This window comes from Microtus pennsylvanicus, chromosome 3, assembly GCF_037038515.1.
Source record: "Microtus pennsylvanicus isolate mMicPen1 chromosome 3, mMicPen1.hap1, whole genome shotgun sequence".
Classification (NCBI taxonomy): Eukaryota; Metazoa; Chordata; class Mammalia; order Rodentia; family Cricetidae; genus Microtus; species Microtus pennsylvanicus.
Genome location: NC_134581.1, coordinates 26,884,720 through 26,909,512, shown reverse-complemented (window position 1 = coordinate 26,909,512; position 24,793 = coordinate 26,884,720). Strand labels below are relative to the sequence as shown.

At 37.2% G+C, this 24,793-nt stretch overlaps 1 protein-coding gene across 1 annotated transcript in view; it reads right to left on the bottom strand.

The window, feature by feature from the left end:
* Nucleotides 1–24,793, bottom strand: part of Rasa2 (RAS p21 protein activator 2) — a 99,571-nt gene that overhangs the window by 57,153 nt on the left and 17,625 nt on the right. The window contains exons 2-4 of the mRNA XM_075964939.1: nucleotides 22,672–22,789; nucleotides 17,104–17,207; nucleotides 10,340–10,434 (exon numbers count right to left, since the gene is read on the bottom strand). Of these exons, the coding sequence (XP_075821054.1) occupies nucleotides 10,340–10,434; nucleotides 17,104–17,207; nucleotides 22,672–22,789 (317 nt within the window). The remainder of the gene's footprint in view (nucleotides 1–10,339; nucleotides 10,435–17,103; nucleotides 17,208–22,671; nucleotides 22,790–24,793) is intronic.

The window sequence follows — 24,793 nt, the reverse complement described above, 5'->3', positions numbered from 1 at the left end:
TACTGAAGATAGGACAGACAGGCACATATTATTAGGAAAGAACACTAAAACTGAAGGACAGTTTTTAAATTAAGAAAATTATAATTTTTTTGTGTTTTTCTTTCAAGATAAGGTTTCTCTGCAGCATTGATGCCTGTCCTGGAACTAGTGTTTGTACATCAGGCTGGCCTTGAACTCAAAGAGATCCACCTGCCTCTGCCTCCCGAGTGCTAGGATTAAAGGCGTGGGCCACCACTGTCCAGCGGAAATTATAATTTATAAACAATTAACAGTACCTAATTGCTTACTAAAAATTAATTAATTAATTATTGTGTGTAGTCACTGGCACACCATGGTGCTGTGTGGAGGTCAGAAGTTGATTCTGGAGATAAAACTCAAGCTGTCAGGTTTGTGTTGCAAATGTTTAACCCACTGAAGCATTTTGCCAGCCTTCACTGTCTATGTTCATAAAAAGATAATAATTGGTTTATATAAAAACAAAAACAAAGACAGTTACAGCTGGGTAGTGGTGATGTATACCTTTAATATCATCACTTGAGAGAGAGACAGGTGGATCTCTGAGATGAAGGCAAGTCTGGTCTACAGAGTAAGTTCTAGGACAGCCAGGGCTACACAGGGAACCCTGTACCAAACAACTAAAAAGCCAATAACTAATATGGTACGTAATGTTAACCTGAAAACATATATGTGCAAATTACTACACCAGTATCCACCAAAACACTGAGTATTATTGCACTGCCTTTAGTAAAACGTGAATGTAAATTTAAATTACACAACGCTGCTTTTCAGTGTAAAAAAGGCAAAACTGCACTGAGCAGTGTTGTCATCTGTTATCCTGGCACCCAGGAGGCTGAGGCAGAAAGCAGGCAAGTACAAGGTCAACATACTACATAGCCAATCGTTGTCTCAGGTGGGGGGGGAATATGTGAACAATTTAGAAAAATTAGTGTTCCCTGATTATTTTTACACAAAATTTCTTACATATCTCATCACTGTATAGATTTGGATTATAGAAAAAACAAATCACTGTCTTATAGAAAATGTACTCGTGAGTGCAGCAAAACCTGATATTGCCAGCTTTATAGCCAGGGATAGTAGCTTTAAAAGGCCATATAACCCAGGTTTAGTTAATGAGACAGAAATAAAGTGGCCAGTGCCATTCTATAATTGTTTTCTTAACCTCCCCCCTCAAAAACCCACAGCCCCAAATTATTTCCTATGTGTTTTACAATTCAATGCTCAGTAGTCTATCAAAAATTATTAAACAGATGACAGAATAAAATACGCGTGTGTGTATGTGTGTGAATAGCAGATTTTAAGAGTGGAAGTTTAAAATCGCTAGCTTAATTTTTTTTTTTAAATCACTGTTTAGACCAGGTCAGCATCAAATTTATAATATGTACTCCTGGGTTTTTTGTTAATATTTTTATAATAATTATTCTTTTACACGCCGACTACAGTCTGTTTTTTGTTGTTGTTGTTTGTTTTTTAAACAGAAAATAAAGTGAAAAATCCAGTAAATAACTGGGAACCATGAAAAGAATTTAGTGAAAAATTTAGAGCTCAGTAATAAAGTAACTAAAATGAGATGTATTTAACATCAGATTTGCTGCAGCTGAAGAGGAATGAAACGGAGAGGCTATCAGTAGAAAATACTCATAATAAACCTCAGAGAAGGAAAAAAGCATAATAGACATGTATATATCCTGATATCAAATGAAAATTTATAAATAGTTTAGAAAAACAGAGGTACTCAGGAAAAATGCAATGCATAAAGACAAAAATCCTCTCATGTTTAAACAGTCTTTAATCGGTAACATTAACAATTTTCTTATAAAAACAATTCAGTATGTTTCAGGGTTGGTGAGCTGCTTCATGACTAAGAACACTGGCTGCTCCTGCAGAGGACCCCGGTTCAATTCCCACCACCTACATGGCAGCTCACAAGCATCTGTAACTCCAGAACCTGATGCCTCTTCTGGATTTCAAGAGCACCAAATGCGCACATGTCCACATACACACACTCACGGAGACACTCATAGACACATAAAATAAATAAATCTAATGCCTGGCGATGGTGGCGCACGCCTTTAATCCCAGCACTTGGGAGGCAGAGGCAGGCGGATCTCTGTGAGTTCAAGACCAGCCTGGTCTATAAGAGCTAGTTCCAGGACAGGCTCCAAAACCACAGAGAAACCCTGTCTCGAAAAAGCAAAAAAAAAAAAAAAAAAAAAAATATATATATATATATATATATATATATATATATAAAAACAAATTCAAAAGAACTTGGTATGTTTCAACTGTTTTTAAAATCTTATGAGGGGAGAAAAAAATAAAAACTTATATGGCTTTTGACAGATTTTTGCTGCCTGCTTTTGAGATCAAGTCTTGCTATACTGCTAAGCTGTCCTGAAGTCAGAGTAGCTGGAACCATAGGCGTGTATCATCACGGCAGCTCACACAGCTCTGTCTATAGAAACTGCCTCTGTACACAATTCTGGACACAGCTGCCTGTCACATAAAACACAAAGTTTTACTTTATAACATCTTTTATATTTGTGGTGAGTCTTGTTTTTCTCTTTGAACAATAATAATGAGATAAAGGTACGTGGTGCATGCCCTGAGTTTCAGCACTCAGGAAGCAAAAGCAAGAAGATCTCTGAGTTTCAGGCCAGTCAGGGCTACATAGTGAGACCTTGTTCCAAAAACAAATAAATAAATAAAAATTAAAAAAGAAACAGAATAGCTAATTTCTATTTCTTTCCATGTACAAATAAAATGAAGTTTTCAAAATTAACCTATAATAACAAATTATGCTTTTATATTCACGATGCTTTAATTGAGCATGTGTTTAATAAACTAGTATAGATTTCTTAAACAGTTGTTTAAAATAGTTTTAGAACAAAGGCCATGAACAAAAAGTGTGTAAAATTCAATAACTTATGGTATAATGCAGATGGTCAAGATCATCCTGTTGGGCAAGACTTAATAACTGCACCAAAAAGATATAACTAATATTACATCTGGGTTCGCTACCTGTATAAGTTGTGTGGGACACCAGTCAGAATTAACAATTTATGTAAAGTATGTTCTATATCATGGTACTTAAGAAATAAAAATGGAACCAAGCTTAAAAGCTGTGAGTTCCAGCAACTTTACACCTCAGAGGATGGCTGCAGGCACTGAATCCAAACAAAATTTACAGAAGGCACCGGCACCAGCTGAACTAACTTCACTTGTATGGAAGAAAATACAGAAAAGGGACACCAAGTGGCACACAATGACTATCCAAATCATAACCAGGACTAGAACCTAAGGAGGAAAATGCTTTAAAATGAAAGAAGCAGTCAGCCAGAATCAGGACCTGATTAAAAGTCAGGAAAAGGAAGGACTAGAAAAGCCCACTGAACTTAGTGGCATAAAGCCCTAAGTAGTGAGAGCTGTCTGTGCTTTCCCTTGCACTCACTGTAGAGTTGAAGGCATATTTTAATGGTTTAAGAGAACAGTTCAACAAAGAGGGGGAAATGGCAAAAAAACAGAACCAAGAAAAGAATTCTGTGTTTTATTAAAAAGGTAGAAAAGGGCTAAAGAAACGTCTCCGTGGTTGACAGCACTCACAGCTCTTGTAGAAGACCCAGGTTTGACTCCCAGAATCCACATGGTAGCTCACAACCACTTGCAACTCTGTTCCAGGGGATCTGATGCTCTCTTCTGACTTCTGTGGGCTTTGCACACATGTGGTACATATACATATACTCAGACATAGACGCACATATAAAATATTCTTTTTAAAAAATTTAAAGGAGCCGAAGACATGGCTCAGCAGTTAAAGAGTAATGGCTGCTTTTGCAGAGGACCTGGGTTAATTCCCAGCACCCACATGGCGATACAAAACCATTTGTAATTCCAGTTCCCAGAGGTCCAACACTCTTCTGACTTCCACAGGCAGCAGGCACACTTGTGGTACAGATATACATACAGGTAAACCATCAACAGATATAAGGTTTCTAAATTAAAATTCTGTGCAAAAGGGTAGAAAATGCACTTATTAAATACTGCTATTCTGAACTTCTGAAAAGAAAATAACTGCAATCAAAAAGTAGCAATATTAAAGGCTAAAATATTTAAACTGTTTTGAGAACTAAACTACATTTATGCACGTCACTTCCTGTGTCTTTACAAGCAAAGACAACCCTTTACACTGAGATCCTCATTTCATAATGGTCCTTGGGGAACAACCATCAGCAATGATTTGAGTTTCAAACACTCATTGGTGGAAATGATAAGAAATTAAACATCTTCCTCTCTGAGATAAAGATACTAATCATTTCATCCATTCAAGCCCTTAGACAAACAGGACTAACCCAAACTCCAGAATGTACTGCCCCATAATGTTTCCTTGAACTATATCAAATTTGACTTCAGTGGATAGTGACACAAATTTAGCCAACTTCTCTCTGAAAATTCTAAGATCTTTGAAGATGAGGAAGCTGTTTAGCACAGACTCAAAGATGAATATTGCATTTTTTAGAGTTAATAAAAGAGTAAATTCACAGAAAGAAACAAAGGAAGAAATATGTACTCTCATTAGACATAAAAAAAGAATGGGTGAAATCTTATGTTTAAGAATCTTTAAATGTGGCAGAGGAGGTGGCTTGGTTGGTAAAGCATCTACCACACATGCATGAGGATGGGTGTGTAAAAAGATGAGTGTCTAACCACATTCTAAATATTTGCCCTTACACTCACAGATAAGTACAGTACTCATCAGAAATCTCAAGGAAACTTCTCTTTGCAATAGACCAGGACGATTACAGAAAACTACAACCAACAAAATGCAGAGCTGCAGAGCCCAGTTCCAACAGAGACATCTACAATACAATCCCTTTATCTAAGGCTTGGGGTCATTGTGAAAGAATGGGATGGAAAGATTGTGAGAGCCAGAGAATCAGGAGTTTGCCGTGAAACTGTGTCTACTAGTAATGCTAGAAAGTACGTCCATAAAGTTTCACCAACAGACAGCTAATGGAGCTTGGCGTGAGGGTAGCCCAGGAGGCCCCAACCCTATACAAAGAATTACAGCCACAGAAGGAATGCTGACAGCAGGAGATACAGTCCTCCCAGGAAAGAGCACACCAACTGGTTATCTAACACCAAATGGTGGGCTCTGAAAACACACATACAGGCAGCATTATACATATTGAGCAGGTTGTAGTTATGAATTTAAGAATGCACACATATACATAGAAACAAACATGTATATGTACACACGTGTATATGTAAGAACAATTAATGAAAAAAGAAGACATGAATTTGAAAAAGAACAAGGAGGGATAAATGGGAGGGCTTGGAGGAAGGAAAGAAAAAAATGTAATTATATAATAATCTCAAAAATTTAAAGAAATAAATTTTTAAAAAGATAGAGATGATACTGTTTCCCTATGCTAGAGAGGCAGAGACAGGCAGATCCCTAAGACTCACTGACCAGCAAGTCTAGCAAATCAGTGAACTTCAGGTCTCAATGAGAGACCCTATTTCAAAAAGCAAGAGAGGGTTTGAGGAATGACACGCGAGGTTATTCTTTGGCCTCTACACGCACAGGCTCACCTGCACAGGCTTTCCTCCATCACACACAAGTCCCCCATAAGACCTCTCAATCTTTTCTCCCCACAAGAATAAAGTTGTTAGAGTGAAAGAAGAAAACACCAACTATTCACTCTGTGAAATGCAAAGGGAAAGAAACATAACATGAAAAGCAAACCATCAGTCAGTGGATCTCAGTGCCACCGCCTTCGTCTGCACTGCTGCAGGGTGGGCCTCCTGCTACGGGGGACACAACACATAGTGTTCCATCGCCACAGCCCCAAACAGAAACTGTCTCTGTGGCAGCCAACCCTCTTAGGAGAATTTAAAGTCACTTCAAAGATCACTTTTAACTTAACTGAATTTTTATTTTGTCTGTACTGTTGTGTCAGAACCTAGCCAATTAACATGCAGCTTTTATGCAAATGCCTGGTGGCTAGCTCACAGGTACAGGGAACTTCTTGCAATTCACCTTTTCAAAGCGCCCCTGTTACAGAAAGGCAGTACAACACCGTGATTAGGAGTCAGACAGATCTCTAATGAAATCAGTTTCTGTGACTGGAGAAGTCAGAGCATCTTTTAATTCTATTAAAATAATCTGTAAAATGAGGTTAATACTATCTACATCTTAAGGAACTTAAATGACATGATGCATATTAATTACTCACTGTTGTTCCTAGTATATACTTTCATAATTACTAAAAGTAATCATTAGATTGAAACCTGGCTAAATTCACTATCATCACTTTCTATATTGTCATCTATTTTTATTTTTTCACTTTTTAAAAAAAGTTATAAAACATAAGGGTAAACAAATATTAACAGACTAGGCTCATATTAATTATGGGCTGTTTTCATATCTTCAAACTTACAAGGTTAATTGTGGTATTCTCAGATCGGTCTGTGACTAAATAATCATATTCCCAAAGATACCATACTGTCTTAAAAAGTATCATCCATGCCTCCCACCACCTACAGCATTCTTCTTTTAAAATCTATTTTAAATAATGGGTAAATCTTGCTAATTAGCATTTAAGATAAAAGTTCTGAAAAGGTTAATGACTAATGGTTATGAAACCAAATAATACTACAATTTAAAATGCCAATACTACATATAAAACATAAATGCTACTTCAAGTATTTTCATGTTTCAGAGGTGAGTTTTATATATATACTGTCAAAAGTCTGTGCTACAGCATTAGTTTCCAGTGTCATCTTCAAGTATTACATAAAGAATACTCTATAGAGTACTATATTTTTAGAGCAAATCCCTTAAATCCTTCAGAAAATTTATGCTGGTCAGTAAGAATGCATTTAATAAACAAATTGTAAGGAGTCTCTGGAGTAAGAGGGCCTTCTGTCTATATGTTACTTTCATTGGTCAAATAAAGAAACTGCCTTGGCCTTTTGATAGGACAGCAGCTTAGATAGGCAGAATAGACCGAACAGAATGCTGAGAGTCAGGCAGACAACATGAAACTCCGGCCCAAGATGGACGTAGGTTAGAATCTTCCCAGTAAGCCACCACCTCATGGTGCTACACAGATTATTAGAAATGGGTTAATCAAGATGTGAGAATTAGCCGATAAGAGGCTGGAACTAATGGATCAGGCAGTGTTTAAATGAATACAGTTTCTGTGTAATTATTTCGGGTGTAAAAGTTAGCCGGGACAAAAAGCAGTCTGCGCTCCCCTATTACAACAAATCTCCTAATCTATTTCAGATCAAAATCTCAAAACCCTTTACCTTTCCTTTTGTTCAAATTATTAGAAAGATTAGATACAGGTACAGTGATGCCTGCCTAGGGAGGTTACTAAGGTGTGTAGAAGCCAACCTCAGGTACAAACTAAGTGCCATCTTCAAAAAGGTTAACACCATACCCAACTTCTTATATGGATTGTATATGGAAAATGTATTAAATCATGTATAAAAAAGAAAAAGTAAATTGGCAATTTTGTAAGGCTACATTAGAAAGCACCTGTGCTAGTTAGTTTTCTGTCAACTTGATACAAGCTAGAGTTATTTGAAAGGAGGAAACTTCAACTGAGAAAATGTGCCCCCATAAGATCCAGTTGTAGAACATTTTCTTAAGTAGTGATCGATGGGGGAGGGTCCAGCCCAATGTGGGTGGTATTACCCCTGGCAGGTGGTCCTGGGTTCTATAAGAAAGCAGGCTGAGCAAGTAATGAGGAGCAAGCCAGTAAGCTGCATCCCTCCATGGCCTCTGCATCAGCTCCTGCCTCTAGGCTTCAGTCCTGTTTGAGTTCCTGCCCTGACTTCTTTTAGTGATGAACAGTGTCCTAGTTTGGGTTTTACTGCTGTGAAGAAACACCATGATTAAGGAAAACATTTAATTGGGGCTGGTTTATAATTCAGAGGTTTAGTCCATTATCATAATGGCAAGAAGCATGACAGCATGTAGGCTGACATGACCCTGGAGAAGGAGCCGAGTGTTCTACATCTTGATCTGCAGGCAGCAGCAAGGAAATGCCATACTGGGCCTAGCTTGAGCATCAGAGAGCTCAAAGTCCACCCTAAGTAACCCACTTCCTCCATCACATACTCCAGCAAAGCCACAGGTCCCTAATAGTGCCGCTCCCTATTAGTCTATGGGGCCATTTTCATTCAAATTACCACAAAAGCGGAAATACAAGCCAAATGAACTCTTTCCTCCCCAATTTGCTTTTCTGCTCAAGGTGTTTCATCAGGGCAACAGAAACCCTAAGTAGGACACCACCAGATTTACATTTGTATAGAGATTAACAGGTTTTTGTTTGTTTGTTTTAAAAACAAGAATTTACGCTGCCTGGCTGGCCTTAAAATCCTGCCTTCACTTCCTCAGTTCTGGGACTATAGGCTTACACCACTGAAGCTCAGTTTCTGTGATACTGAGGCTCACACCCAGGGCTTTGCTCATGACAGTCAAACACTCTACCAACTGAACTACAACACAGTTCAAAACTAATAGTTTTAAAGTATTCTTCTCATGCCATATGAGCCAAAGTGGTGAGTTTTATTCTCATTTTACAGAAATGAAGCTAAAGGTCATTAAAATAACCATATAAAAACACCCAGTAAAAGTCTTCTGATTTCTAATTTCAGTCCATTCTACTTCTTCTCATTGCTTCTCACCTGGGTCACTGACAAAGCTATACTATTGGGATCTGAACAATACTTATAGTCAGATGCAAAGAATGAATATTAAAATGGGGTACAGTAGATAAAAAGAACTTGGCTATATTTTGTACTTAAGGAATTTCAACAAACAATACTTATTCTTTTTGAAAATTGAATCACAGAGATTGCATGAAAGGTTATGAGGAAATGGAGAAACACTTTATTTGGAAAGTATCTGTGGGTATGTTTTTTCCCCCTTGTCTTAAACATCTGTTTGAGTACTAGTGGCAAATTATAGCCTCCATAGGAGAAGAACTCCTGATTGCAGTTATGATCTTAGAAACGGTTTTACAATCATTACTGTATTTAATAAATAGGGTTACAAAAAAAAGATTCCCTTAGAAGTATTTTCTAAATCGTAGAAACTCAAGCTTTCTAGAAACCTCAATATACATTTCTGTTCACATACAGATTTTTATTTTGGGAAGAGGAAAGAAGAAACTATTAATAATAATTCTACCTTTCAAGTAAAAAGAAGTGAACAGGAAGGGGAGGTAGGAATAAAGAAGTGAACAGGAAGGGGAGGTAGGAATAAAGAAGTGAACAGGAAGGGGGGGTAGGAATAAAGAAGTGAACAGGAAGGGGAGGTAGGAATAAAGAAGTGAACAGGAAGGGGGGGTAGGAATAAAGAAGTGAACAGGAAGGGGGGTAGGAATACAGAAGTGAACAGGAAGGGGGGTAGGAATAAAGAAGTGAACAGGAAGGCGAGGTAGGAATAAAGAAGTGAACAGGAAGGGGAGGTAGGAATAAAGAAGTGAACAGGAAGGGGGGGTAGGAATAAAGGCTGTGCATTGCAGATCCCCCTTCCATGTATTCCCCTAAAGATTAGAATTAATAAAACAACTTTTCCTTTAAAATGTTTCATCTTTTAAAAATGCAGTAATTTGCTACTGGGTCTCAAAAATGAATGAAATGTCCTCTTGCTGAGTGTGGTGGCACACACCTTTAATCTCAGCACTGGAAGGCAGAGGCAGGTGGACCTCTATGAGTTCTAGGCCAGCCTAGGCTACATACTGTGTTACAGACAGCCAGGGCTACATAGAGAGACCCTGCCTCAAAGACAAACAAAGGAAACTACTAAACTATGTATATACACATTATTTTTTCTCATAATTATCAATGCACATCAACTGCACTTTTTAATGTGGCATTTCTAACTATGTATATATTGTACTTTGCTCATGACGACCTTTAAATGTCTGTTAGATTTTTATTATTTTGTGGTTAGTCCTCTATGAATACATGTATGTACATGTGTATTTATGTGTACAGGTGCCATGAACATATATGGAGGTCAGAGGTGAGAGCTCTGTTCACCTCTACAGGGATTCTAGGGATTGAACTCAGGTCACTGGGCTTGGCGGCAAGCACCTTTACCTAGTGAGCTATCTCACCATTCATACCCTATTTTTATATCTGCATGGAAAAGCCACTTCCTTCAAGCTCTCTATTACTTGAAGGGCTACAATGTGTGGTATTAGAACTTAAAATAAGGTATAACAAATTCTAACTAGTATAATTAGTTGGTTTTCATTCATTTTCTTTATGTCACAGTCTCTTGCAGGTTTTAACTTACCTGAACTTCTGAGTTCGAGTCAACAGGCTGCAGTGAAAACCAAGTTTCTTTACCACTGTGATTACACAAGTCTTCTTTTTTGATGGCTACTTTTCCTACAGAAAATTAATAAGATGATAAGAAAACATATTTTATACAACCTTATGACCCATTAGCAGTATTATATACTTTGTGGAAAATACTTTAGACTTGAATATGTTGATATAAAAATCCACCACCACCCTTTCTCTGAAATAGGATGTTGCTATGTAGCCCTAGCTGTCCTGGAACTTGTTATATAGCCCAATATAGACTTGAATTCATGGTGATCCTCCTGCTTTAGCCTTCTGGGTGCTGGAATTAAAGATTTTATTTATTTAATTTATTTATTGGAAATAGGGTTTCTCTGAGTAACAGTCCTTGATGTCCTCAAACTCTCTTTGTAGACCAGGCTGGTCTCAAACTCACAGAGATCCACCTGCCTCTGCCACCCAAGTGTTGGGATTAAAGGCATGGACGACCACTGTCTGGCTGTGAGTACAGAATTTAAAAACCTATTTCTACAATGTACTTTCCTCCTATATCCTAAAAGAGAAATGTCTTATTTTTGTTTGTTCATTGGTAGACCCTTTTATCGGTCTGAATCGGGATTAGAAAAACAGCCATAATCTCAGCACTCAGGAGGCAGAGGGATCTTTGTAAATTTGAGACCAGTCTAGACTACAAAGGGAAACCCTGTCTCAAAATACCAGAAAAACAAAAGAGAGGAAGGAAGAAAAAAGAAGGAAGGAAGGAAGAAAGGAAGGAAGGAAGGAAGGAAGGAAGGAAGGAAGGAAGGAAGGAAGGAAAGAAGATCTGAGTTGAACTTTAATATAGTTTAGCACTTACTCAAATTAATATTTTACTAGTACATTCAGGATAAAAAACAAAATATAAATGGCAGTGCAATATAATTTTCCAGGTTCTGTAACACCGTGAATGAAGTAAATGTGCTGGCTAATTTTGAGCAGTTATATTTGCATTTAGAAAGAGGTTATATGTTGCAATTACAACAAAGGACAAATAATATCACCTATTAATAAAAAGGACCTCAAAAACTATCTTATTAAAATTTCACTTATCAAAACATTATTAAACTGATTATACTGCTTCAATTATATATTCATATATTTTAAAAATTAAGGCAGCTATCTACCAAGGAAAGATAATCTATCATGAACAACGTAGCAGAAAAGAATAATTTTCAAATGAAGTATTTGCCATGTTGGTGCAAAGCATTTCCTTCCTCAATTCATAGTTTTGAATATGACTGACAATTCAAAGATTGTACAAAAGCTCCAACAAAGGAGATATGTTATAGTTTAAAACAAATCCACTTTTTCCTTTTCTAAAAAGTAACTACTTGGGGCTGGAGAGATAACTCAATAATTATAACACCGGTTACCAGTCCAAAGGTAATACCCTCAATTTCCAACAGCCACATGGCAGCTCACAACTGACTGCAAACCCAGTTCTAGTGGATCCAATACTCTCACCTCACACAGACATACATGCAGACAAAATATCAAAGTACCTAAAAAAATTTCTTTAAAAAAAAAACTACTTTCCTTTTAAGTACCTCAACTACATATTATGTTATTTTACTTGTAACATACCTTATTTTTAGCTCAACAGTTGAAAACACTAAGAAAATGGTGAACTTTTATGAGTAGAAGTATAAATTTTGGAATAGCAAATGAAAAGGAAGATAGAAAAATAAATAAACACAGGAAAACTTATGCTTAAAGTTTTTTCTGGAAATAGATGGTGATCATACAACTGCAGGATATATTAAAAAAAATAGTGCACGCTTTTCTCACTTTACAAATATTTTATCTTGATAATTCCAGCAGTCAGGAAGCAGAGGCAGGGGGATCACTCTGAGTTAAAGGCCAGCCTGGTCTACATAATGAGTTCCAGGACAGTCAGGGCTATATAGAGAGACTTTGCCCCCACCCCCCCAAAAAAAAAAGATTTTCAAATTTGGAAAAAAGTTGTCAAGAACAGTACAAAAACTTCTATTTTTTTTCACCCAGAACTTCCAAAATCTTATCATTTGTTTTACCATGTTTTGTTCTTTCTCATTTGTATATATATTGATATATGTATGATATATAAAATGATTTTCTGAGTCATTAAAAATAAGATTTAAATATAATGCACACTTTTTAATTTATCAATTTATTTTTAATTTATGTGCATTTGTGTTTTAATTACACATATATCTATGTGAGGGTGTCAGATCCCCTACAACTGGAGTTAAAGTTGTAAGTTGCCATGTGGGTGCTGGGAATTGAACCTGGGCGCTCTAGACGAGCAACCAGTGTTTTTAACTGCTGAGCCATCTCTCCAGCCCCCTATAAATACACACTTTAAGAGAAGAAATTTTACAGTATGTGACTTACACCTTAATAAAGTTGTTACCTAACTTTTTAACATATTAGTTTTATAAACTTATCTCCATATTTATTTTTTTAAATATTTTTATGGTTTATTTAACTTTATTTTATGTGCATTGGTGAGAAAGTGTCAGATCCCCTGGAACTGGATCTTCTGACAGGTATGAGCCGCCATGTGGGTGCTGGAAATTGAACCCGGGTCCTCTGGAAGAGCAGTCAGTGCTCTTAACCACTGAGCCATCTCTCCAGCCCCCTAGCTCCATATTTATAACTTAAACTCAAACTAAAGATGTATATAATTTAAAGAAAAAATTAAGATATACAATTAGATTTTTAATAGAATGGCAACTGTTATAATACTACTACTCAAAGGAGACCTACTGAAAATTCATCAATTTAACACAGAAAACTTAAAAGTACATAAAACTTTAAATCTATGTTTTAAAAATATTTAGAGTGAAATCTAATATAAAAATAAAAATCTTTGTGTTATAAGCTAAAATTGTACAAAATGACACTAGAAAAATGTACTTCAGGGTTTTTTTGTGAATTTTAAGATGAGATATGAAGGTAAAACTGAAATCACTTTAGTACTGAATGTGCACACTGATATCTAAGTATAGAAATAGGCATTAAAAGAAGCAAACATTCCTCATACTGCTATGGAATTTAGATTGAGGGTCAAATGATATAAATTTCTTGAAATGTTTACTCTACGGATTGTACAAAATTCTTAACAAATCAATATATCTGAAATGGCTAAGGATAGAAAATAATAAAGCATTCAGTTTAGTATGGGATGAATGTGAGATAATCATAACTACTGTAATTCCTATTATCACGGATTCTGCATCAGAAATAAATTTTAAGGAAATAAATAATAGCTTGGTACTTTAAAAACACACATAGAAAAACTATATATATACATATACATGTACATGCATGCATACACCCTACAGCTGAAGTTCTTATCTTTTACAGATTTTTGTTAGGGAATGTCTTTGCTATCATCTACCCAGGAAAAGGTATAGAGAATATCTAGCATGCAACTTTTAACATCTTAAATTTATATAGTTACTTTTTTAGTTTTTCTTGTTATTAGGATCTCAGGCATACTATAAAAGCACTTTGCTACTAAGCTATACTCCCAGCTCTAGCACATAGTTTTAAGAGATTTTACTAGGCCAGATGTGTTAGCACATGCTTAAAACCTTGGCAATTAGGAGGCAGATGCAGAATTGTGATCTCAAGCCAGCAAAGGAGGGGGAGTGATGTGGGATTCCCATCTGTATGCTATGAAAACCATAGGTTAATAAAGAAGCTGTTTTGGGCCTGATAGGGTAGAGCAGGGCTAGGTGGGAAAAACTAAGCTGGGAGAAAGAAGGCAGAGGCAGAGAAGTCATATAGCCCTGCCGGAGACAGACGCCGAACTTTGTCAGTAAGCCGAACCTTGCTGGTAAGCCATAGCCACATGGCGATACACAGACTAATAGAAATGGGTTAAGATATAAGGATTAGCCAATAAGAAGCTAGAGCTAATAGGCCAAGCAGTGGTTTAATTAATACAGTTTCTGTGTTGTTATTTTAGGGCTGAGCAGCCAGGAACAAAAAGTGGCCTTCCTACTACAGACGGAGACAAACTATACATGAACGAATAAGAATAAGCATGCATGAGAGAACCCTTCTGTCAAGAATAACCTCTGTAGAGCCTCTATTCTATCACTTCCATAATTTTAAAGCTTTACGCGTACTTTGCAATTATGCAGATATACACATACATACACAGCAAGTACTGTAAAAGGGAGAGTTTTAAGTTTTTATTTGGAACTTTATTGCTTTGAGCAATTCATGTCCTCATAATAAAAATCACACTGGTACTGTTACAGTGATTCATGTACCATGTTGCCTCAACTTAAACCTATTTAACAAAACATGTGCCTAAAAGCTACACAGAAATTTATCTCTTCTATTACATCTTTCAGATCACAGGAAATACACCTGATACACGTGACTTCCCAAAAGGCAATCAGCCCCATAAGTACAACATTTCAGAAGCAAATTATCTTCTTCTCATCCTTCCCCCCCCCCCATTTTTGTTTTTGTTTCTGTGTAGCCTTGGCTGTACTGTAATTTGCTCTATAGACCAGGCTGGCCTGAACTCAGATATGCCTTTGTCTCCCGAGTGATGGGGATTAAAGGCATGAGCCACCACTGCCTGGCTACTAATTGCTTTTTTAAAGAAATATTTGTCGCCGGGCGATGGTGGCGCACGCCTTTAATCCCAGCACTCGGGAGGCAGAGGCAGGCGGATCTCTGTGAGTTCGAGGCCAGCCTGGTCTACAAGAGCTAGTTCCAGGACAGAAATCAAAAAAGCTACAGAGAAACCTGTCTCGAAAAATCAAAAAAAAAATTTGTCTGGTTTTCTTTTTTCTAGATGGAAGTTTTACTCTGTAACCCAAGATATCCTCAAACTCAAAGCAATCCTCCTGCCTCAATCTCTTGGTACAAATGTGAACTTCCATGCCTGGTGATTTTTACTTTAAAATAAATTAAAAAAAATATAGCAAACAGCAAAGGCAACTTTGGTAAACCACTATTATTTATATGAAATAAATAATAAAGGCCTTGTCAAGAAATACTACATGAGGACTACACGGTATGTAAAGGGCAATGAAAACATAGCACCCTGGCAGCATGCAGTTAGTTATCAGTTACTCTCGAATGCTGCTAATAACCAACAGCTTCTTTCCAATCCTTACTTTACCTCTCTGACACGGAAAGATCTCATATTATGTGATAGATATTAAGCTCTCCTATCCCTTTAACTACCTTCTGATAACGCCTTATCAGTTGTTCACTGGGGACTCTTTATACCTGAATCCCACCTCATTTGCTCCCAGGTACTTTTGTTCAATCCAGAGCAGGTCGTAATTCTAAATTTTCTCTTGGTCCCCATAAGATTATAAGTACCCCCAATCAGCATGAAGTATCCTGGAAAACTACGCCCACGTTCCTAAAAAAATTGTCTTTGTTTAGAATGTTGGTTAAAAGTTTTGTTATGGATAATGGTTAGTAGAAAATCTAAAAGATTTGATTCAGAGTTCTTATTTTAAAAAAGGGGGGATGCTGTGGGACAATGGTCTGTACCCTGTCTCTTGTATTTTAAATAAACGCTGATTGGCCAGTAGCTAGGCAGGAAGTATAGGTGGGGCGACCAGGCAGGAAGTAGAAACGGAGCAATGAGGAGAATTCTGGGAGAGGAAAGTCAGTCTCCAGTTGTCACCCACACACAGAGCAAGCAAGATACAACTGCCTTGCCGAAAAACGTACCATGCCACATGGTTAACATAGACAGGAATAATGGGCTAATTTAAGATGTAAGAAAGAATTAATTAATAAGAAGCATGAGCTACTAGGTCAATCAGTTTATAATTAATGTAGACCTCTGTATTTCTTTAAGACTTAATGACTGTGGGACTGAGTGGGACAGAAACCTCAGTCAACATCTGCTGACTTTCAAGAAGCTCTGAGGCAGATAAGAATTTAAAACTATGGGAAAGAACAAGTACTCACTAGTGAAAGTGACAAAAGCTAACAAATTGTTACCGTTCAAATCTGGAATCTTTCCCCACAGCTCATGTATTTTAACGTTGGTCCTCAGGTAATGTTGTCTGGGGAGGTTTAGTGCCTTACTGACAAATAGGTAACTGGGGCAGGCATCTGAACCCTAGTTCTTGTCCCATTCTCCCTGCCCCCTAGTCAAATACCAGGATGAAACGGGCCACTTTATGCTCCCAGTGACAAAGATTGGGTCACCCCCACTGCTGTGTCTTTCTCTGCATGATGAAATCTTTCACAACTTTAAATCAAAGCACATCCTTCCTCCCTCAAGTTGTTTCTGACAGCTATTTTGTTCTAGTGATGAGAAAAAGTGCAGGTATATATACATCTACAAATACAAATGTGACAGATCAGATCTAATGGTGCATGTTGTAATACCAGCTACTAAAGAGAATGGGGTAGAATGACCCTTTGATCCCACCAGTTCAAAACCAGTCTGGGAAATACAGTGATATGATCTTAAAGGAGGATGAACAGGGGTAAGAGGCTGAAGAAGTGGTTAGCAGTCAAGAGCAATGACTAATACTCCAGAGGACTTGGGTTTCATTCTAAGCACCCACATTTTACAAATATTTTATCTTGATAATCCCAATACTCAAGAGACAGAGTCAGGAGAATCTCTGTAAGTTCGATGCTAGCCTACAGAGTGAGTTCCAGGACAACCAGAGCTACACCGAGAAACCCTGTCTTGAAGAAAAAAGAAACATATATGTGAATTGTACCTACCTATACGAAGATCTCGTTGTAAAACATTCTTATCATAAACATAAAACGACAAATACTGGAAAGTTCTTGGAATCTCAAAGTAAAATTCTTCACTGAAATATGGTCTAGAGAGAAAAGAGAGACCTTACTATGCCAAATAACATACATCTATTACTATTAAATAATCCATTACTACTACTATTAAAATGGTACTGTTAAATAAAATCACACTCAAATGTCACTTTCAATAAACATCAATGAAATTATAAACTAAAATTCTTTAGAAAAGAACTTCAAAAACCCCAAAATTACTCTCATTACTGTTTTAGACAAATTGCATACAAATCAAGCTGAAGTGAAAAGACCCCAGGTGCCAAAAGAATTCTAAACATATAGCTTTCCAGAAGGTCCTGTGGACAGAAGAACCAGTTAGACCTAAAAGAGAGCCAAGAGCAAAGTCATTCACATTATCTTAGAAAAATGTAACTACATAAAGTTGTTTTGGTCATAATAATACATAACACCTAAAATGGATAATGCTATATAAAATATTTTTAAATGTATTACAAATACTGAACATTAAATATTTTCAGCATCTTTCCCAAATTATTTGTATATTATATATTCAAATCTGATCTATGGAGGTTGGTGGCTTTGGATAAATTTACAATCCTGCGCAGCTTCCATCTCAATCAAAATATAGAACACTGTTATCACCCTAGTAACTTACACAAACAACTAGTTTTATGGGGGTGGGGGAGTCCAGGGCCTTGAACCTGGGGCTTTGCATATGCTAAGCAAGTACTCTACCACTGAGCTATAATCTTAGCCCAGTGATAGTATTTCTTTCTGTGTGTGTGTATATGTGTGCACATGTTTGCAGGTGTGAGTGTCTTCCTCAATCTGTCTCCACCTTATGTTTTAAGACAGAGTCTTTCACTGAGGCTGGATCTTCCTGTTCCTTCAGGCCCAGCTCATTTTCATGCCATGGCAAACAGCTTTTTATAAGGATGCTCAGGATCCAAACTCAGGTCCTCAAGCTTGCACAACACACACTTTACTGAGTGAGCTACCTTCCCACATACTTTGTGTGTACGTGTACATGAGTATATAGATCAGCAGTTAAAGTCGAGCATCTTCTTCCATCTGTCTCTACCTTATTTTTTGATATAGGGTTTCTAGCTGAACTGTAGCTTACTGATTTGGCTATAGTGACTGGCCAGCAAGTCCCAGGGATCCTCTTGTCTCCACACCCTCAGTCTTGGGATTACATCACTGTGTTTGGCTTTTTACATAGGTGGCGAAGTATATAAAATGAAGTTCTCAATGTTTTTAAGGCAGCACTTTGTAGACTGACTCATCATTGCTGGGGAAGAGGCCTGGGAGGTTCCACGGGCAGTTAATGGCTACTGGAAAAGGGAAAATCATTTCTTCAGTGGTGTAGTCATTGATTAGTTGCCCATGCTCCAGTAAATAATGTTCTACCCATGCTAATTAAACAAATTAAATTAAACTCAATGGGTCATACACATACACAAAAATATATGAAAATAAGCCGGGCGGTGGTGGCGCACGCCTTTAATCCCAGCACTCGGGAGGCAGAGGCAGGCGGATCTCTGGGAGTTCGAGACCAGCCTGGTCTACAAGAGCTAGTTCCAGGACAGGCTCCAAAGCCACAGAGAAACCCTGTCTCGAAAAACAAAACAAAACAAAAAAAAATATGAAAATAGGAGAACTTGTCAGAAGGAGTTCAGAAGATGTACAAGGGGTATGATTTAAGAGATAACACAACCACATATAGAATTGTTGTGGGATATTTGAGCAAACTGTGCAAAGATGTGTCACAGTTTTTCCTTGCCTGTCTAAGGCACCTGACTGGTTTAATAAAAAGTTGAATGGCCAATAGCTAAGCAGGAGAGGTTAGCAGGACTTCCAGGCAGAGAAGAATGAATCTAGGCATGTGAGAGAGACGCCAGGGAGACATGAAGGGTGTCGGACATACAGAATGGAGAAGAAGTAAAAAGTCAAATGGCAGAATGTAGATTAACAGAAGTGGGTTAATTTAATTTATAAGAGCTAGTTGGGAATAAGCCTAAACTAAAGGCCGAGCTTATAATTAATAAGAAGTCATTCTGTCATTATTTGGGGCTGGTGATCCCAAAAGAAAGTCTAACTACACAGAATTTTCAAAGATTGAATTAAAAATAAAACCTATCTCCCAGAAACTTCCCTTGTACCCTCTGCAATTACTCCGCCACACTGTGAGTCAACTGGTGAAAGTTCTATCATTACATTACTGGTTAAATCCTAAGAGTGATGAAAATAGTGTGTTTTCTTGGTAACTAGTGGCGCTCAATCTTCTTGATGATTAATGGTGCGCAATCTCTTTTCATGTGTCTCCAAGGCATTTCTATATCATCTTTCATGAAATATCTGAGTCTACTAATATTTTAAATTTCTTCATTATTAAGGGTTTTGATTTGATTTAGAGATCTTTAAAAGCAAATATCTTACATAATTCTTTTGGGAATTCTACAGTACTTTCTGATTTATAATTAAAAGTATTAAAAACTAAAAATAAAGAGCAAAAAGAAACAATTCAGAGGGAGAAAAAGTTAGAAAGACCTACTATGTAGTTACTTTCAGCTGGATCACAACTTATATAAGTATTGAGATTATAATAAAATCAAGAAGAGGAAAGATTTTTAATATTGTTTTGCCCCATTCTAGAAGTAAAAATTAGAAAGCACCCAGAATCCAAGAATAATCTAACTAGCTATACTCTGAAGTGCCTACAGTACTTACATTGCTAACTTTAAATTATCTTTCAAACTTATTTCTTGCTTTTTAAAGGTGGACAAAGAAATAAAGGAAATTGATCTCATCATTTTCCATTACACAAAAATTCAGAAAGGTTAAGGATTAAAAAATACAAGCTAATTCTGGTAATTTTGATATATAGGGTCACATATTACAAACTACAAGTACTCAACTTATGGACAACTACTATTTAATTTTATCACTGATTACTTTATGATATAAAATTGTAACAGACTGAAACTGAAATGATTTCAAGTCTCAAATCCCAGCTGTTCTTTAAACTTTCTTCATTACGTGACAAATTATTCAGCCTTTTAGTGACACTATTCCATCATTCATAAGTGTAAATAAAAAACATGTATAAATTTATATGCACAAATGTGAAAAACTCAAAATTCTAAATCAATATGGGCATATGACTAATGACAAAATCTTTGAAATGTATTACTCCCAATCTTTTGGGGCTACTCTTTACTCTCTTCTGAGGGTGGAACAATTTTGAGGTCAGAGAACAACCAACCAGTGGGAGTTGGTTCTCTCTTTCAGCATGTGGGCTCTGGGTACTTGCTATGGAACAATCTTTGTACACTGTAAATATGTATTGCTCTCATTGCTAATAAAAAGCTGATTGGCTGATAGTTAGGCAGGATTTGCGGGGCAGAGAGAATGCTGGGAAGAAAGACAGAATGAGAGAAGTCATCAGCCAGAAGGAAAGAAAGCAGGTATGTAGAACATGTAAAAGCCACGGTCTCGGAACAGCATATATTAATAGAAATAATGGGTTAGTTTAAGTTGTAAGAACTAGTTAGTAATAAGCCTAAGCTATCAGCCAAGCATTTATAATTAACAGTAAATCTCTGCATGGATATTTGGGAGCAACATCTGAGACACAGAAAAACTCCGACTACAGGTACTGAACTCAAAATGTCACACTTGACAGCTGACAGACACCTTTACTGACTGACTAAGCCTCTATATTGGCCTACTTTAATTTTATCTAATACTTTCCTTATGAAGAGTTCAAAATCACAAGAACAAAAACACATAAAAAGGCATGCAGAGGGATATGCCTATAACACAGACATTTCAGAGGCTGAAGTATGAGGAGTAAGAGTTCAAGGCCAACCTGGGCAGAGGAAAAAAGAGAGAAGAAAGGGAAGATGGAGAAAAGAAAAGAGAAAGAAAAAAACAGAAAAGGAGACACAGGCAAACTTCAGAGGAAAAGACAGGTAAGTTAAGGAGAGGGGGTAAAGCAGTAGTAAAACATATTCCAGAAATCCAATGGAATGAAATACATTATGACAACAGTTTCATTCACCAACCACGCTTGTTTCAACCCCAGAATCCACAACTGCTTTGTCTCTGAAAACTATCCTTTTAGCAGTTTGGTGGTGGTGGGATTTTTGATTTTTGTTGTTTGTTTTGAGACAAGAGACAGGCTCTCACTATGTAGCCCTGATTGGCCTGGAACTTTCTATGTAGACCTGGCAGGTCTCACAGTCAATGAAGATCTGCCTGCCTCTGCCTTCCAAGTGCTGGGATTGAAAGCATGTGCCATGACAAGTGACTTTAGCACAATTCTAAATCAGAATTACAAACACTGCACCAAGGCAGAGGAGGCAAATTAAGAATTTGTTGAGATACTTTCAAAGATGAAAAAAAAATCTACCAAAGGCTAATTCCCTGATAATATACTAGTAAGTTAACATGTATGAAGTGTGTGTGTGTGTGTGTGTGTGTGTGTGTGTGTGTGTGTGTGTGTGTGTGTGTATTTGGCTGTTTGTTCTTGTGTATATGCAGGGGTAGGGGTGTGTGTAGGTCAGAGATTGACATCAGGTATCTTTCTCAATCATTTTCCAATTTAGTTTTTGAAATAAAGTCTCTTGATGAACAATTCGGCTATACTGGCTGGCCAGTGAGTTCCTGGGATCCCACCTCCATGTCCTCAGCACGGTTCTACAAGTGGTAGCTACTGCACCTGCTACTCACATGGGTGCTGGGGCGGCACACCAGTCCTCACATCTGTGCATCAAGCATTTCACCAACTAAGCCTCCTCTCTAGCTCCAACTCGTGTGAACTTTAAGAACTAATTTATTCTTTGGAGAAATAAAATGATGCATTTTGAGGAAAACTCAAATAAATAGGCAAAATTTAATCTAGAGAACTGACTAAAGTATTAACAATAGTTATTTTCAAACATTTAATAGTGTCATGTCAAAGATACACTAAATTTGCTCCCCAGAAGATCTAAGAGATAGAGCTAGGACAATTCAAAAGAAAAAAAAACTTTGTAAGGCAGTGAAAAGCCACATGAAACCAAGCACTACACTGATGTCATTCTCACAGACAGACGAGTAAACAGAACCCAGAACTGAGCAAGTGCTTGGTACATGGCTGAATATCATTTTAATAATCATTAACCAATTAAACATAAGCACTTTCTGTGTCAGAACAGTTCAAAGACCAAGTAGACTGCTTAGGAAGCACGAAATTCTGTGACTGTAACGTTATTAAGCAGATGCCACATGACCACTTGCCAGACCTACTGCTAAGGAGCCCAAAGTTTTTAAGCCCAGTTTACTGAACATTTAAGACCCCTTCAAATGCTTACATTCTGTAACTCTAAAAATAAATTCATAATAGAAAAGAAAATCTTTAAATAAAAATATTAGTTTTAATTCAAGAAAGTCAACTTGATAAAAATCTGGAAAATACATAAACCCATGAATATATATCAAATGAATGGTAATTTCTTATTTTTTACCAACCTTAAAGACTTTTCAACAACCTGGGTACGATAAACTTCTTCTTGGTCCAAATTTATAGTGCAGAAACAATCTCTCATTTTGTTAGGTCCAATATATGGCAATAAATTTTTTGCTTCATCTGTTGGCACAAAAAGTTTAAATTGATGTTAAATATCTTTATATATATCACCCAAGGCTTATATATGAATCCAGTCTGGAAGAAGTCATAACACGGAGTAGAGAAAAAAGCAACTAGTGGTCAGAGTCAAGGTGGTCTAAAGGAAGCCTTTTCCGAGAACTCTGTATCAAAGTGTATTTTTTTAATTATAAGAAAAAACATAAGTGCTTAAAAACAAGAAAGACTGAAGGGAGGAGCCATATATAGACACATGGGGTCATGACACATCACTGCATCCTTCCTCTAGGAGAGAAAAGGTACTCCCTCCATTCTGTCCCACCAGTACCATCTCAAGAATTTCCCTGCAGTCAATGCCTTTTTCCTGAATCAGCAATTAATTTTCTTTTCTATCAGATTTCTCTCATCAGCACATAAATAACATTTCCCAATTAAAACAAACAGAAGCAAATAATCATCCTGTAAAAGAGACTACATGTTGGTTTCCTAGCCACCCAGACCAAGGGAGACTGCACATTCATCTCCTGGCCACCCAGATCCGAAAAATCACACAGAAACTATAGTAATTACAACACTTCTCGACCAATAGCTTAGGCATATTCCTGGCTAACTCTTACATCTTAAATTAACTCATTTCTGTTCATCTGTGTGTTGCCATGAGGCTGTAGCCTACCAATAAGGTTCCAGCATCTTTCTCCTTCAGCAGCTACATGGCGTCTCCCTGACTCGGCCTTCTTTTTCCTTGCATTTATTTTCGTTTTCCTGCCCAGTTCTATTCTGCCTTGCCATAGGCCGAAGCAGCTTCTTTATTAACCAATGGTAATAAAACATATTCACAGCATTCAGAGGGAAATCCCACACCATCTTTAATCCCCACCTCTTCTCTCTTGCCAAACCTTCACTTCTAGACTGCCTTTTCACTTTCCATCCATTCTTTGGCTCTAATAATCAGTTTCTGATGCCAATGTGAAACTGAAACTTTAATCAAAGTCACCAGTGTCAATAAATGTTGGCTTACTAAATCCCACACGTTCAATCCTCTTCTTACTATATCCACCCTTGCAGCATCATTTAAGAGTGAACATTTAACATGCTCCTTCCTCTTGGATTCCACAACATATTATTTCTGGCTTTCCTCCTATGTCTTCCACCCTGCTCACCCCCTTCTCACTACAATGCTGTAATTGCCTTGGGGCTCAGTTCTAGAATACCTCTTCTTTTCTATAAACACCTGTAGCATTTAGTATTAATGCTAGTGGCTCCCAGGCCTGATCTTCCCTCCTCCATGCTAAACTTAAACATCCTCTGAATATCCAGTAGGTATCTCAAATTTAACAAATTCCAGAAAAACAATCTTATTTCCTCTTCCACAAGCTCTTCCCTTGATCTACAATTATTTCCCTCTCCCTCATCATCTTCCTGCCACTCCCTTATACATCCAATTCATTAGCAAATCCAGAAAATCTTTTAAAAGCCAAAATCTAAAATCCAATTACTTCTTTCCTTCGCCAGTATCACACAAACCCAAGCACTATGACTTTATGTCCAGACAAGCATGGCAGTATCTTAACTGGTATCTTTGCTTCTATTACTCTCCTACAATCTATTCTTCACCAAAAGATGTCATCTTTTCTTTTCAATGTTGGGGATTAGACCCAACGGATGCATGGTAGATTAAGTGTTCTGCCACATGGCCATAATTCAGACCAAAAGTAATCTTTTCATCAGATTCAAGCCAGTCACTCCTCTGCTCCAAATCATACAAACTGTCTGAGAATAAAATCTCACATCCACCTGGTCTACAAGAACTAGTTCCAGGACAGGCTCCAAAGTTACAGAGACACCCTGTCTCAAAAAACCAAAAATTAAATACATAAATAAAAGTAAAAAATAAGATTTCATCTCTAAATCATAAAGCCCTAAGTATTCCTTCTGACCCCTTCCTCTTTTGTTCTCCTGTGTTCACTTTCCCCCATTCATCAGCCCTGTCAAATTTAGTATGAGTTC